At 39.8% G+C, this 15,044-nt stretch overlaps 2 protein-coding genes across 2 annotated transcripts; both read right to left on the bottom strand.

Moving 5' to 3' along the window:
* Positions 1-103: 103 nt before the first annotated feature.
* mns1 (meiosis-specific nuclear structural 1) lies at positions 104-3,978 on the bottom strand. Its single transcript, XM_070906141.1, has 10 exons — positions 3,952-3,978; positions 3,600-3,809; positions 3,070-3,197; positions 2,845-2,947; positions 2,278-2,507; positions 1,773-1,932; positions 1,516-1,623; positions 778-1,035; positions 310-435; positions 104-214 (listed from the first exon to the last, which is right to left on the bottom strand). The coding sequence occupies exons 1-10, from the start codon at positions 3,976-3,978 to the stop codon at positions 104-106; spliced, it is 1,461 nt and encodes a 486-aa protein (XP_070762242.1).
* Positions 3,979-6,525: 2,547 nt separating this feature from the next.
* On the bottom strand, positions 6,526-15,044 carry LOC139284250 (zinc finger protein 280C-like). Its single transcript, XM_070904461.1, has 17 exons — positions 14,927-15,044; positions 14,385-14,590; positions 14,200-14,299; positions 13,818-14,042; positions 13,654-13,728; positions 13,411-13,517; positions 12,835-13,022; positions 10,229-10,386; positions 10,034-10,134; positions 9,797-9,943; positions 9,233-9,367; positions 8,884-9,116; positions 7,930-8,070; positions 7,768-7,836; positions 7,558-7,673; positions 7,441-7,465; positions 6,526-6,956 (listed from the first exon to the last, which is right to left on the bottom strand). The coding sequence occupies exons 1-17, from the start codon at positions 15,042-15,044 to the stop codon at positions 6,560-6,562; spliced, it is 2,541 nt and encodes an 846-aa protein (XP_070760562.1). The 3' UTR covers positions 6,526-6,559.

Genomic DNA, 15,044 nt, shown 5'->3' with positions numbered 1-15,044 from the left:
GAGGAGTGAAGAACTTTGTGGTCACTAAACATTGTTACTTAGCTCACTGTAACCTTAAACTGCCATCTAGAGGCATAGTAAGTAATTGCAGGGAGAAAAAAAATTACTCGTCGCCTTCCCAGCCGTCCTCAGAGAAGATATCTGCCTGACGAGTTTTGAAGTTTTTTCTGAAGTCTTCATCAAAGTGCTCCAGGTCATCTTCACGGAGCAAGCCCTGAAAAAGCAAACACTCATGGTCATACATTTGTTTGATCTGCAGAACATATGAGCCTGTTTCAAATAGTTTATGATTCATACGCCGCCTTGTACCTTTGGAAGGTATCCAAGGAGTTTTGTTGCGTGATGTTTAAGAAGTCGCTGCCTCTCTTCTTCGACTATCCGTCTGTGCAGCGCCTCCCTCTCCTGCTCAATCGCTCTTTCTTTAGCCTCCAGTTCCTTGAGGAGAGAGAGACATCAACGTTATTATGAAAGTAGGTCATTCAAAACTGACATCACAATCAAAGATGATACACTACAGCTGCACAATGTGTTTCTCTTATGGTCCTCGAATAAATCTTTTACTTTCTGTGGTAAAAGTTCTTAGTATTCACGCAAAAGCTACTACATCTTTGTCTTTAAGACTATGAAAGTGTTAAACATCATTGAGATAAAACTTGGTTGCTGCTTCCTGTTGCCTTCCACAGTATAGTACAAGCAGCACAACCTCTGACAGTAAAACTACACCAGCACCACCTTATTCTTGATGTAATTGTGCACACACAGAGCGTGGTTTTGTACCATGTCAGCCTCATGTCGCCGTCTTCTGTCCTCTATCAGTTTCTCCACCTCGCGTTTGTGCTCAAGTTGTTTCATGCGTCGTTTCTGGGCATTCATTTGCTCTATCCGATCGTCCTCTGCAAACTTAGCCATCATTATTTTCCTGAATGCCTCCTCTTCCTCTTTCTGTGCCTGCCTCTGCATCTCTTTGAAAGCCATCTGCTCCTGGCAGGTCCGCTGCATCATCAGCCTCTCTCTGATCTTCTTCTCCATCTCTTCCTGAAAGTTTAAAAGAATATTAAGATAATTCAGGTGCACATCAGGATGTTAAGGCTGAGATTGCTTTGTGGTTCAGTAAATGATGCACTACAGAATGTTTGTGAGAATAATGAAGGTTAGACTTGGTATGATTACAATTAGCACCATAGTGCTGCAACGATTACTTGACTAGTCTGACTAACATTGTTAATTCATTATCTTTGGGTTTTGGACAGTTGGTCTAACAAAAAAAGCTATTTGAAGACATTATCTTCATACTTGTAATGGTCACTGTTCTCTGACATTACTTTACGATTACTTACAAAATTGACAAATGAATCACTAATTACTTCTTGTAATCATTACTTGCCGCCCTTCTATCCCATATATAAAACATTATTTCTTTGGCTCGTTCGTCAGTACTGTAATCTTAACTGTCATCTTTATTATGGTCAAAATTGCTGAGCCTGGATGTTCAAAAAGTGAAGCAACGACACTTACAATATCTCTCTGCCTGTTAGCCTCTTCTTGTTCCTCTAAACAAAGTTCCTCACGAACTCGCTCCATCTCTTCACGCTGCTGCCGCTCCTCTTCAATCTTCTCAGACAGCTGGAGGAGAACAGAGAGGAGTGATGTCTGGTGCCAAACACAGGCGTGCGTCATTGGATGAACAGATAAAAGTATGGGCATTTAAAACGAACTATTTTATGAAGATGCTCTTTTGCTTCTTCTCTCTCTCTGATCTTAGCCATTCTGGCCTCCTCCATGTGCTGTTGATGGCTTGCAAACTCCATGATGCGTCTGTTCTCAGCCTCCATCTTTTCTTGCTCCATGTGTCTCCACTCGGCCTGCTGCCTTTTGAACTCTTCAATGTGCTGCTGAGTGGCTCTGACCTTCTCCAGTTTCAGCTGTCTCACCCTTCAAGAAAAACAACATTATATTTCAACAAATCCATCCTACGATCACAGTCTGAACGTTGTCTCTGGAAGGAAACTGGAGCTGGTAGACACTTTGTTTGAAATGCAGACTCGTACTGAACCAGTGAATCAAAAATATGTACAGTATCAGTTGCATGAATAGATTCAGTGATTTAATTTGTAAGTCACTAGAAATTTTTATTGCATGCAATGGCAATTCCGCAGCTCCATGGACATAATTTAAATCCATGGAGTAAACAGATCCCTTGATCGTTATGTTTAGCAAGAAAAAATTACTTGTGTGCACTGTATGTTCAGGTGTAACAATTAGTAATGAAGGACTCACATCTGATCCTCCTCGTAAATCTTCCTGACAACTTCATCAACCATGAGCTTCTCTTTGAGGAACTCCTCGTACGCCTCTTGTCTCTTGCGCTCCCTCTCAAGGAGCTGCTGCTCCAGCTCTCTCTGGTACTGCAGCTGCTCCTCGTGGCGTTTCTGCTCCAGCTTCTCTTGCTCACCGGCTGTTCGCTCGTGTTCGCTCTTCATCTTGCGAGCAAAGTCTGTCTCCTCGCGCTAATGCCAGAGGAAAAGACACAGAATACAGCCTGTAGGCTTCACCTCAGCAATATTCTGTATTAACAACCTTTTTTACTCCTAAATTGACCAAAGTGTAATTGGGTGCATAAAGCTAATGGAACCTTTTCTCAACAAACTGAATAGTTCCTCACAGCATTTTCTATATTTAATAAAACTGGATCTCTGCATGGTGGCTATTATGCAAATAAAAGCATCTGGAGTTATTTAAAGTATGACATTTTTAAGAATAGAATCCATCTTTTATGACAAGCAGTTCAGATTTGTTGTTTTGTTTTGTTGGTAAATGAGGGAAATCAACGAGGACAGTGCTCACCATTGTCTCAAACCTCATAGCTTCCTGCTCAGCAATCTGTGCAGCTCTTTCCTTATTCAGATATGCAGACTTCAGCTTTGACTCCAACTCTCGAAGCTCCATGCTGAAAAGTATTCCAATGTACGAGTAATGGAGAGATCAAAGCAGAGAAAGACGACACAAAAGCAAAAAATGCATTGACCCAGAATATACAGTGAATCAAGGTAATGACATAAGTGTGCATACCTGTTATCTTTAATATACTGCCTCATTTTCTCTTCTCTCAGAGTCTCATAGTTAATGCGGGCCAGCTCTTTAGCCATTCTCTCTTCTTGTTCAAGTTGCTTTTCTCTGTTTATTCTCTCCTCCTCTGCCTGCAAGTCAAATTTAATTATGATTATCTACATCTGAGTTTAGGAAAGTTAATAACTTGATGATACAGTGTAGTGCAATGCTTTTCAAACTGTGGATCTCGGGACACCAGCCGGCCGTGGTTTTTATCTGTTTTAGTAGCGATAAAACAAAAAGTAACCAACGATTGACACATTTACACTGTTGAAATTTGTGGGGGGCCCTGCAAAAGAAGTTTGGGAATCACTGCTGTATAGTATAATGACTAAGCTAGTCCTTGAACCTTAATGGTTCCCCTGAGAAAAAAAAAAAAGCATAATGGTGACAGATGTGTCCAGACGATTTACTGGTGGGCCTGCTGGAGGTGACATAAAACAAAAACATAATTGAGAGTAGCAACATGACTGCACAACAGAAAAGCATACCTTCAGCAGAGCGCTCTCCATTTGCCTCTCCTTCACTTCCTCCTGTACCTGTCGCAGGTACCTCCTCCTCTCAAAGCTGTCCTCGTCCCGCAGACCGGCCTGCAGCTGCCTCTCTTTGTCCACGCGCCTGGCCTCCTGCTGCCTGTGCTGCTCCTGACTCTGCCGCTGAGACATTAACCTCTGCTGCTGATGGTAGGTCCAGTTACGACTCTGTCCCAGCGACAAAGACACATGAGAAAACACTGAATAATGTTAGACTAAACAGGTGAACAGCCACAAGTGTTTTGTTAACAGTGTGGTAGCCTAGCTGCTCTGTTTGTAGCAGTTAAGCTAACGTGAAGTTAACTCTAACTTCGGTTTGGCGACGAGGATTTACCATGTCTGCGATTCCCGGCTTCTTGATTTAACTCCTCCTAACGCTCTAATTCTTTAACCACTTTGTTAATTATCTTGATGTGAGTTTCGATGCATAGTCGCCTTGAGCGGTTAATTAGCTGTAACTATTTAACCCGAGATGTCGCTGGGTTTCCTCGGTTGTTTGGCGTTCCGTTGTCCTGGGAACGCCGCGTCTCCTTACGCTCAGCCAATACAAATGAGTGTTGACAATGACGTCAGGTCCGGGAAAATCAAAACGAGTCTCATCTCAATCAATCAATAAATTAAAACCCATGTATATATATTTTATTGTAAATCTCTTAATGGGTAAATTTCACACACACAAAACAAAATTCACACAATGTCTGTAAATTGTATAATTATTTTATATGTTCTACTTGTTATATTTTCAATTATTCTCAAATATTAACTTTATATTGTTTCATTACTCATTCATTTCATATTTCATCACTTTAATGATACTCATTTGCGCAGTAATGTACTGTGATGTTTCTTGATTGTTCATAAAGGGAAAGAAAATATCCTTTGCATCACTGACAGATTTCTCATATATGAGAGGAAATGTTGATGTTTATGTTTATGATAGAAATTAAATTTATGTTCGTCTGCTCTTGTACAGTATGTTTGTATGGCCTATAGTAATGGTATAATCAAATCTCCCTCACATGTCACATTAGGTCCCTGCGTGCGGAATAGGAGAAAAAGGAGGGGCAACTACCAGAACCAAAATACATTGTTTATCACCCAAAGTAAAATTAAGTCTTACATTACAGGTCAGTCATGTTTTAGGAATAACTAAACATAAAATCCAAAACGTCTGAGCTCTCTGGAGTTCATTGTTGACCTACAGGATCTAATAATTTGGCTGCTTCAGAGAACAACATTCAGAAAAACAGCCAAAGACTGAAACCTCTTGTAGTAAAGATTTATTTACATAACAGGAAAACACGGACCCAAACCCAGTAGTTTATAGATCTCTGAGGAATATGTGTCCTGTCCAGGGGAACACAATATTTTTAGAGGAATGTATTCAAAACATTTTGAAGGGGTGGTGGGAGGGGGTTACATTTACATAGACCTATATGTATTTACATACTTGCTCTACAGATACTGTATATACATAAGTGAAATCCCTTTTTAAAAACCTGTGAAATCAACAAAGAAATTTGAGATATTAAGTCACGCAGAGTAAGCTAATGATAATGTATAAATATTCCCAAAGCTGCAGGGATTTAGCCTTTTTTACCCTAAATGGAAAATAAAAGGCAACTTAATCAACCAGCAGCTAGGACATAAAAACTGGTTGACAGAAGTGTCTTGCAGAGTTCCTTCACCAAAGCTATCGTTTACACATTTCTTTTACAAGCTGCCACTTTCAACACAGTTAAGACAATAAAATCTACTTGAACACAGTGGTATACACATAATTTTACTCACTCCTCAAATAGTCTCTTTCCACCCTATGCCCCCTACCACTGCTTAATTTTTCACGTTTCACAAAGCTGACATTCTTTTTCTTAGGGAGTACAATTTCACGCTAGTATTTTCTATACATGTACTACTATATTTCTTAAATGGTTTAAAGCATGAGAGTGCTGAGACAAATGTTACTCTGGGAGGTTCAAAACCAGGAAAATTCTGTAAACAATGTATATCTTTCAGTGATAATAGATGTTTTTGGTACAGCAACCGCAAATTCAATATAATGGGGGAAGCATAAAATTAATTCTCAAAAAAATAATTTACATGTTATACAATGACAGCAAACCACAGATTCAAACAAGATAAAAATTAATGTTAGTGACTTAAAAATCCAAACAAACATCTTAATTCAAATCCAGATACCAGTGCAAAACACTCTCTGGTGGAAATGGGACTCAAACTGCTTTTAAAAAAAAATGAATCAAAGGCAAAATTACATTATTTTAGTATGTGTACTTTTCAGGGGACAACATGGAGAATTTAAATTGAGTCAATAAATCATCAATGTGAGCATGTACATTCTGTGAGTGGAGTTTTATAGTCAAGTTATTGACAAATGTGTTCATCTTTCTCAGTAAAGCAAATCAAAACCATCTGACACCAGGGATCATGATCAGAGCCAGAGCCAAATACTGTCTTCTTTTAAGAAATACAAAATGAGCTACAATCATGTAAGTCAAACCAACAACTGACACCAAGTGGTCAGGAATCTGTCAAGGTGCATGAATTCATGATTTCTGATATTTAAAAGTATGACTGTGAATTCTTTAACTATATAGTTTACAGGGCAATGAGAAGACTGTAGTGGATGTATTTCTATTTATAAATACAAAGATACTTTACATCTATTTAGGCAACGGAAGTTTTGAGTAAAAAAAATCTGAGATAAAATACTTTTTGTTGAAAGTGGCCAAACACATGAATGTTGAGGGAATTAGGAGCAAATACTAGTAGCCAGAGCAACATTATCATTTGTTGGATATTTGTAAAAGAAACAATGCCGAGGTATGGCTGATGATGCAATTATTTTTTAATTAATAACTTCTCATGTGTCATGTGCCTTGTTTAGTTGATGTACAGGTTCATTCTGATGTAGTTTGTTGTTCCCCGGTCTCATGCTCAGGGATAGTCTCTGAGACAGGGAGCTGCTCTCTGACCCCGAGGCTCTCAGAGTTACTCACTGACTCATCAGAGAGATCTAAAACCCCTTCTGATGTGCAGGAAGACGATAAAGCGGGCAGCAAAGACTGCTTTAATTGTCCTTCAGAGGAACCTTTAACAACACTTGTTTCTGCTGACACCTTTTCCTGATCACCTGTCCGTACCATCGGCTCTGATTCTGGTTGGTTGACCATGGCGAGAGTAACACTTCCAGATGTGACGCTTTCAACTAGTTTCAAGTCCATTTCCTTTGGTCTTTGAGCAGCTGCTGACGTCAAGAGGTACAAGACTTTTGCTGGCTGTCCCAAGACGAGGTGCCTGCACGAAAGGAAGAGGACATCAATGTAAAACCATCCTTTAGATCTACAAGCAGTCTTTAGCAATATGCTCTTATCAACACACTGCTACCAAACAATATTAAACAAAGACAAGAAGGAGCCTTTAGCATGAAAGCTAATGGGTTGTTATTCAAAGTCTAGCTCTTTTGTTGTGTAGCTGTCAGTGAATGTGACTGTCTACAACGCTGACGCTGCTGCTTTATGCAAATATGGTTTAAAATGAAACTATTTGATTGGCTGTTTAAAAACAAGTTCTCCATCTACGTAGATAAGGAACTAGATGTGTTAATGCGAGGATAGGGGGTGCAACATGAAACCAAAAATGCAGCAGAAAAAACCCCATGCAATTTAATCTCAGTTGCACTTAAACATTTAATAAATGTCCTTTAGTCTTCTTCATTGTCTTTTGTTGATTTAAGATGGACGGATGACAAGATGTAATGTGGGTAGTAGTTTCTACTCACACTCGATCTTTGGCTTTCATATCTGCTGGGTTAAAAACAAGAGACAACCTTTTCAAGAAACTTGTAACAGTACGTATGAGCCATCACTCAGTTGGTACTAGCAGAAGAACAACATACCTTTCTCCTGAATGACTTTGCATATGTGATTTGGTCGGTCAGTTAAGTGTTTGGTCATCAGGTCACCGCCTGACGCGTCCACGAGGAGGTCACAGTTGAGACAGACCAGCGTTAATCTGGGGAAAACAAAAAAATCTTCCATCATGTTCAATTTCAAACACAAACTTGTATCTAATGTTGTGCAAAATATAATTTATGAAGCGTACTTACTTTAATGCAGATGAAGTTTTCTTATGATCCATTTTCCAAAATCTGTTTTTGGTTATCGTACTATGAAATCTAACAAAGGCCAACAAGAGATTTGTCAGATAAATACACTGGGCCTAAAACAAAGTGCCACAAATACTAATTCAATTTCTCACTTTTACTCACCTTATCATGTGATTCCCAATGGAAACTTTGCAACTTGTCCGATATTTGCATGCACCACAATTTGAAACCATTGGGAAATGAGAAAAGAAGTTGTCAACTTGTGAGTTGCACTCGATGCACGTGTAACATCCTGCCTTGGATCTAAAAATAGGAGGGGAAAAAAAAGAGCACAAAACACAAAGTTCAATCATACAGTTCAGAGACTGATATTTAGTTTCAAGATACTGCATGATGTTGTTTATTTTAACTGTAACAAACTGAGTTGGTTGATTGTAGCAGATGCACAAACCCAAAACCAATTAGCTTTGTTAGTAGTCTGCTAAGAGGCAGGTTCCTCATTTTATTACTAGTCTGAACTCTTCTATCACACCACTACATTATCATATGTCTCTTCTGCTTAAAAGCCCACATCATGTGACTAAAGCCAGCACAGTATTTTTGATTACTGAGCCCAATTAGCCAAATATCACACTCATTAGTTTTTTAAAGACGGAAACCCCACTCTATCTGCTTTACACCATATTATTTTTAGCAGGCCTAATGAGGAGTGTCTGGAAAATTAATTGAAAACACAATTAGCTACTTTGTGTGTTGCTAGGCTTTAATAACTTCTATTAATTTGCTCCCATCCTGTCATGAATAGCCAGGAGGTGGGGCTCTCTGGGGGGGGGGGGGGATTTTTGAGCCCAATGCATGTTCAGAAGCTAATTCCATTCATTAAAATACAGGTTCTCCACATTACTACACCATTTTGAAAAAGTCTGAACATTTAAGTCATAACATCAGATCAACTGGCATTAAATGTTTTCCTATCAAGATCAATTTAGTCTGTGTTGACTGCTTCTTCAAAAGCGGCACAAATTCTGGAAAAGCAAATAATTCTGTTGTTTCATGAAAATGTCAGTTATTGCTGCAGTGTCTCTGACTGCTGTGTGAAAAAGCTCAGTTAACAACCTGAGATTCTTGAGCGCTACATTGTGCTTGGTAGTGCGGCCATCTTGCTTCTTGCTCTGAGTCGTCTTGGCTTTTCCCGCTCCGGAGACGTTTGATTTAGACTTGGATACACTGACTGGAGGTTTGGTTTGCTGATTGAAACTTAGAGTTTCTGGACTGACAATAAAGCCAGAACGATCAGGGGAGATCGGCAATGTGGGCGTCTTTCCTGTGAGGGAGGCTCGAATGGTCACCTGGAAAGGGAACACAGCATTGATGCTGAATTACATTTCTTTTAATTTAAGACACACATAAAACATAAAAGGTCTAAAATAAATGCTGTACTGATCTTGGTATGACAGGGTCAGACCTTTGTTCCCGGAGGAAGGCCTTCCAGGGCTTTAGGTTTTCTGAAAGTCTTGTGGACGTGAGTTCTGTGCTCTACTTTCTCCTTATAGGTCAGGAAATTCAGTCTGCATTTTCCACAGCGATGGATCCCTTTTTTCTGAAATAGAAAAAAAAACACCACAGTGCAGAAACAAAAAAACGTGATTAATAAGTAGTGCGACTGGAAGCTAATCGCTGAGATGTTTCATTTGGATTTGCTGAAAGAATATAACGAGTACGAAAGAAAGAAACTACTTTCATTGCTATTAATAGAACGGCAATTAATTTAGTTTGGTTCCAACTCTACCATGTTTGTTGCTCCTTCAGGGCAGGTGAAGAGAAGCAGGTTTTATTGTCAGCCTTTTATGTATTACAGCAAGGTGCTCGGCAGACAACCAAATCAATCCAACCTTGGAGTTGGAGCTACTGGTTCAAACCAAAAGTGAGCTCAAACTCTTGCAAATATACTTTTTAGGATGTTGAGAATTTATAGAATCAGTTAACTGTTAAAAAAGGCTTTTAGATGAGATAATAGACAGCATCGTACCTGATGTTTCATGTAGTGTTGCATGTATATATGACTACTTCTGAGAACTTTGAGACAGAAGGGACAGAGCAGGTCTTTTGTGTTTTCATGGACACTTCGGAAATGTGTCTCCACGTCTGAGAAGAAAGAGGACCTGTAATTGCACACCTGTGGAATCAGTAAAACAGAATTTCAGTATCAGTGAATGTTTTCCTTGAAACATTCACCAAAATCATACCTCAGTATGAAGTGACAGACCTGGCACACATAGGGCATTTCCCCGGGCTTGTGGTTGTCCTTCATGTGTTCAAGGAGAACTTGCTCTGACTCAAACGCCAGCTCACATATCTTGCAATTGGCTGAAAAAAGGAAAGGAAAAATAAAATTACAAATGGCCACTCAGTGTTTGACCCAATTGTCATGGCAAATTGAACTGACAATTGTGTCACTTACTTGAGGATTCGATCGGGCTGTGAGCGCTCTCGATGTGGCACTGCAGCTGGAATGGAGTCATGTACTGTCGGTAGCAATGCTGGCAAGTTGTGTGGCTTTCCCAGCTCTCACTGTTCTGCTTTTCCAGCTCCAGGTGGTGCTTCAAATGGTTCATGAACCTGCAAGAGAGAGCAGACACACAGAGCACAGAAATGTCACTTAACCCTTTAATAAGAGGGAACAGATGAATGATCAGCCCGCTTGTCCCTTTAGTGAAGCACAAAAGATTGTAAAATTAATTAACAACTCCATCCCGCATAAGAATAAATCATGAAAAAATAAAATATGTACAAATGAGTATCTATGGCCAAAGCAGAAAAGACCTACAACCTGGACCCATAAGCAACTCACTGTCTATTTCTAATGGTGGTGACTGTAATGTTGGAGCCACCCAGTCCAAAAACTGCTCTTCCCAAAAAACATTCCTATACATAAGACATTAAACAAATTCCACAGTGGTTTCATTAACAACAGGATTAAATAGAGTCGATAAATACGCTCAAATCAATCTACATAAAGCGAATATGAAAATTATAGACAGACTAATCGAAAAAGAAAAAAACGTTAGTTGCAGCTCTAATATCACTTCATTCATCAAACCGAATTGTTGAAAGTTAATGGAGCACAGTGTAAAGTCAATTTTCACCTCCATCATCCATTAAGACCTTGAAGAATATTCAAGAATATTCCACTGAGTCCAAAAACGAAATGAAAGTAATTCAAAAGAGAATGAGGCTGTTCACCCTTACACTTGTTAGGTATCCCATATTTATATATTTTAAGGGTTTTAAGCCAGCCATACAAACCCCTTCTATCCATTAATCAAAACAGTTTGTATCAAGGTTAACTGAATTTAGACAAAAAAAATCACACACAACAAAACAAAAATAGGCTCATAATCTACATATGCAGGAGATCCACTGTGATTTGAGAAATATTTCCATTTTTAAAAGAGAAAATAAACACATTAAAGCAAAACCAATGTCAAGCAGTGGGGAAAGAATTTAATATTCACGGCCTGCGTACATGCAGTGGTTATGGTCCCAAAGGCCTTAAAGATAAATGAAATACTCTCCTTGCACCTCACTTTCTAAGCATGTATAATGGCCGTTATAATATCAGCAATTACACAAAGATTTTTGTTTTTGCCTAATGATGTAGTGCTCCGCGGCTGCACCTAGCACCTCCACAGCTACCTGCCACTGCTGCCCTGACGAGCCGCGGCCCATTTTTCAACCTGCACATTCTGCTGCCTCAGCTCCCCTAATAGACATTTTTATGTGGATGACCTATGACCTCGACTGTGAGAGTGCGGTTGCAGTACAAATGTGTTTCCCCATTAAAAGCAGCTTACAGAAGCTTTTTTTGCAACGTTCCCAAGCAAAGTTATTTAATCAAAGGAGCAGTCCTTACGCCATCTAAAGTAGCAGTCATTTTTCATGTTTAGGCCCATGAGGGAAAACAGTCCACTACTGTCATCCATCTGAGAAGAAAACTGCAGTGAGGGCCAAGGAAGACGTCCATGCTTTCTTTAGTGGCACTGGACAGATATCTTTTCAGCAAGTCCTTCAAGTCCTAGTCTGCATTTTGAGAGCATTGAGTGCCATATTTCAAATACCACCAGTCCAAAAAAACAGTTATCAAACTGATAACAGTCTGAATGCAACTTAATCCATGGTGAATTACGTTCACTTTCCCTATTAAAGCCACTACGTGTAGAACTCTTATGTGACTATGAACAATCTTACGTGTACATCTACACGCTGCCTTCAGCCCTTTTATCTCAGTGTTCCCAGGATGGTGAACTTGATGACGTGACATATGTGAGTAAGTGTTGGTTAATTGATAATAAGTCAGTGTGAGGCCTCGAACTGGAGTCTGGAAGTGCAAACTCCTCACACTGCCCATAACGGGGAGCCCTGAAACCCTGTCCAGAATCTAATTTCCTGCAATCTTACCATTTCTGTCACTACCCAAACGTTCGACCGTCACAAACATTAAGCTTCACCTTAACTCAGCTCCCTCTTCATGACGTGACACTCCAACACACTGCCCGTATCACCACAACAGCGCAATGATCCCCGTCGATCTCACACTCCATCTCACTCGGGACCAAGACCCAGAGATACTTGAACTCCTTCATTTGAGTCACTCACTAAAATAATGGGGGCAATCCACTGCAGAGTACCACAGATTCAGACTCCGAGGTGCCGACTTTAGCCCTGCATGAAAATATATCTGAGGGTCACCAGTCAGCCAAAGCCTCTTGTTGTGGTAGAAACCCAAGAAGCCATAAAGTTGAAGACGGTAGCTTTTTTGGGGGGGGGGGGGGCTTGAATCATCAGACAGGTACTGGGATGCCAGTGGGATTGCAGCTTGGCCTCAAGGAAGTTTGGCAATCAGTCAGAAGACAGGTGAGGGGGAGGCGGGGCTTGGAACACGACTAATAGAGCTGTACTACGTCTTTCTGCTGACAGTACATTTAGCATGGAAAAATCATAACATATGGAAAGAAACTGATTATTAGCCTGTTGTTTTGCTGAGGGCAAGAAAATACATTAGCATACCTGATGTTGTTCTTGAGAACTTTTAAACAGCTCTGGCACTTGAAAGTGGTGTTGGTCTTCTGCGCCTCCTTCTTGTTGCCATCTCCCTCAAACCGGCCGTAGTAGAAATCTGAGACCAGCATGATGCGCTTGTTTGCACTCATGTCCAGGGCTGACGGAGCAGTACTTTCCATGTTTGCACAGCAGCTCTGAAATAAAGTGTGCTTTTACATGAATAAGCCAACTTCATATTGAAATCTGAATCAGAATCATAAACTGTTTATTGCCAAGTAACATACATTACAAGGAATTTGCCGTGGTCTGATGGTGCTAAATTTTTTTTATAATCTGACAGACAACAAGCATGTAAAAATATAAAGGTAAAAGAATAAGATAAGATAAATAGCAAACAGTGCAGTGACCAAAATAAAGTAAAGTGTCACAGGGGGGACAGGGGCGGTGTACGTTAATATAAGGTATAAGTTCTGTTTGTGTTGGGGGGGGTGCAAACACATGAAGAGCATTTTTAGAATTGATATGTTGGTTTTCAAACTTAATTTCCACTCATTGATAAGACTCCACAAGGTTTTTACTCACCACCATGTGACATCTCAGGGCCTCCTGTGTAAGGAATTCTTCTTGACACTTTGGGCACTTTTTCTTTAAGATCCCATTTTCCACTGGGACTATTACTTTTATCGGCCCTGCAGAAAACCAGTTAGATGTTACAATTAACAAGCTATTAACACACAAGAGGAACTAGGATTAGGTTTAGGGTTAGTTACAGTAATGAGATTACAAAGCGGTATCAATAAAATTACTTTAGTAATAGAAACTTACCTAAATCAAGCCTGGCTCTTTTTGCTACGCTGTCTATTTGCTGTGGTTGCAATCCTCGTTTGAGTAAGATTTGATCTGTAATACGTTTACATTTTAGTCACAGCCTGGTGATCGATCTGCAAGTTTGGTAAAGTAAGGTTAAAACATTACATTTAGAAAATTACCTCTGTTATTGCTATTGGCCTTCACAGGCACAGAAAAGGTCTGAAGAGATAGAGAGTTGGACCGGTTGGGTTGCAGCTGATTAGACTGCGCTGAATACACAGCAGGGCTCTGGACGTTAGACAGCGTCACAATGTTGTTGCTTATTTGTTGCACCTGAGGTCTGTGGACAGCACCAGGTATTACTGTGGCTGGAGTGACCTGCTGAAAAAGATGCTGCTGACCAGCTGAAAGACAGAAAAAAAAAACCTCTTCAGACAAATTTGGCTTTCCCAAATTAAACCTACAAAAGCCTTTGATGAAGCTTTTCTATTACATGACAAAATCACTGATGAGAGGAGAAAGAAGATTTACTCCTCAGAGGCATATTATACTCAGGTTTACCTGGTACGATTGTAAAGGAAGTCCCAGGGGGGTACTGGGTACCGAGTGAGGCAATAAACTCACTGTTGTTTGCTAATTGTGGAGAAGTGACGATAAAGCCCTGAAAAAAAGAAACAAATCAACACATAACAGGTATTTGTTCTTATTGCACATTATTGCAAAAATAATTGTAATGCCAACAATACCTGGTTATTGACGATAACAGGCTGCGGAGTCACTGTTGTCAGATTGGGTGCTGCAGTATTCACTGCATTTCCAGCTATACTCATCGGCAGCATTATTGGTGAGGAGCCGATGACAGGCTGAGGAGCAGGGCGCTTTACTTCTTGGTTCTCTGGACTGTTCCTCTGAGGAGGTGGCGGGTTAGGTTTACCATCCTTTTGGTTATTAGCTGTAAGAACATACAAAAAGGGCAAAAATAAGCACTTCAACAGGATATTTTGTCTTTACATAAGTAAACTTAAAAAACACTTAGCAGAAATTATGTGCAACATGCTGGAAGTATTTATTTTAAAAACAACTATAATAAATATCAATCTGATTGTAAACTACCAATACTGAGCTAATATTAAATCATGTAATAGTATTAAACAGCAGTGGGCAATTCTGAGCTATACCTGTCATACTATGATTATGCAATGATTTGTGCTAGTAAAGCTTAAACTTCAACAAAATTAGTTGTTTAAAAGGTTAACATTAACATATTCAAAAATGTGCTATGACATACAGAGCACTCCAACAAATATGGGTTCATCGTCATCATCGTCTATCAAGTGAACTTCAGGAGCTTGCTTCTGCCACGGCTCCAGCTCTTCCTCTACACATTCCATAAAAAGCTCAGACAT

The sequence above is a fragment of the Enoplosus armatus genome, chromosome 1, assembly GCF_043641665.1.
Source record: "Enoplosus armatus isolate fEnoArm2 chromosome 1, fEnoArm2.hap1, whole genome shotgun sequence".
NCBI lineage: Eukaryota > Metazoa > Chordata > Actinopteri > Centrarchiformes > Enoplosidae > Enoplosus > Enoplosus armatus.
Note: the sequence above shows the minus strand (reverse complement) of the source record. Positions and strands in the feature narration are given on the sequence as shown.

What these genes read in the sequence shown, in the direction of transcription:
- LOC139284250 (XM_070904461.1), bottom strand. Translation starts at nt 15,044, where the DNA reads ATGTCTGAGCTTTTTATGGAATGTGTAGAGGAAGAGCTGGAGCCGTGG. An exon ending in CCCTGAGATGTCACATGGTG is followed by an intron (nt 13,023 to 13,410) that starts GTGAGTAAAAAC and finishes ACTTTATTTCAG; the next exon opens with AGCTGCTGTGCAAACATGGA. An exon ending in GTAGCGCTCAAGAATCTCAG is followed by an intron (nt 8,071 to 8,883) that starts GTTGTTAACTGA and finishes TCCTATTTTTAG; the next exon opens with ATCCAAGGCAGGATGTTACA.
- mns1 (XM_070906141.1), bottom strand. Translation starts at nt 3,978, where the DNA reads ATGGTAAATCCTCGTCGCCAAACCGAA. An exon ending in CTAACAGGCAGAGAGATATT is followed by an intron (nt 1,036 to 1,515) that starts GTAAGTGTCGTT and finishes TTAAACTTTCAG; the next exon opens with GAAGAGATGGAGAAGAAGAT. An exon ending in GGCGACATGAGGCTGACATG is followed by an intron (nt 436 to 777) that starts GTACAAAACCAC and finishes TCTCTCCTCAAG; the next exon opens with GAACTGGAGGCTAAAGAAAG.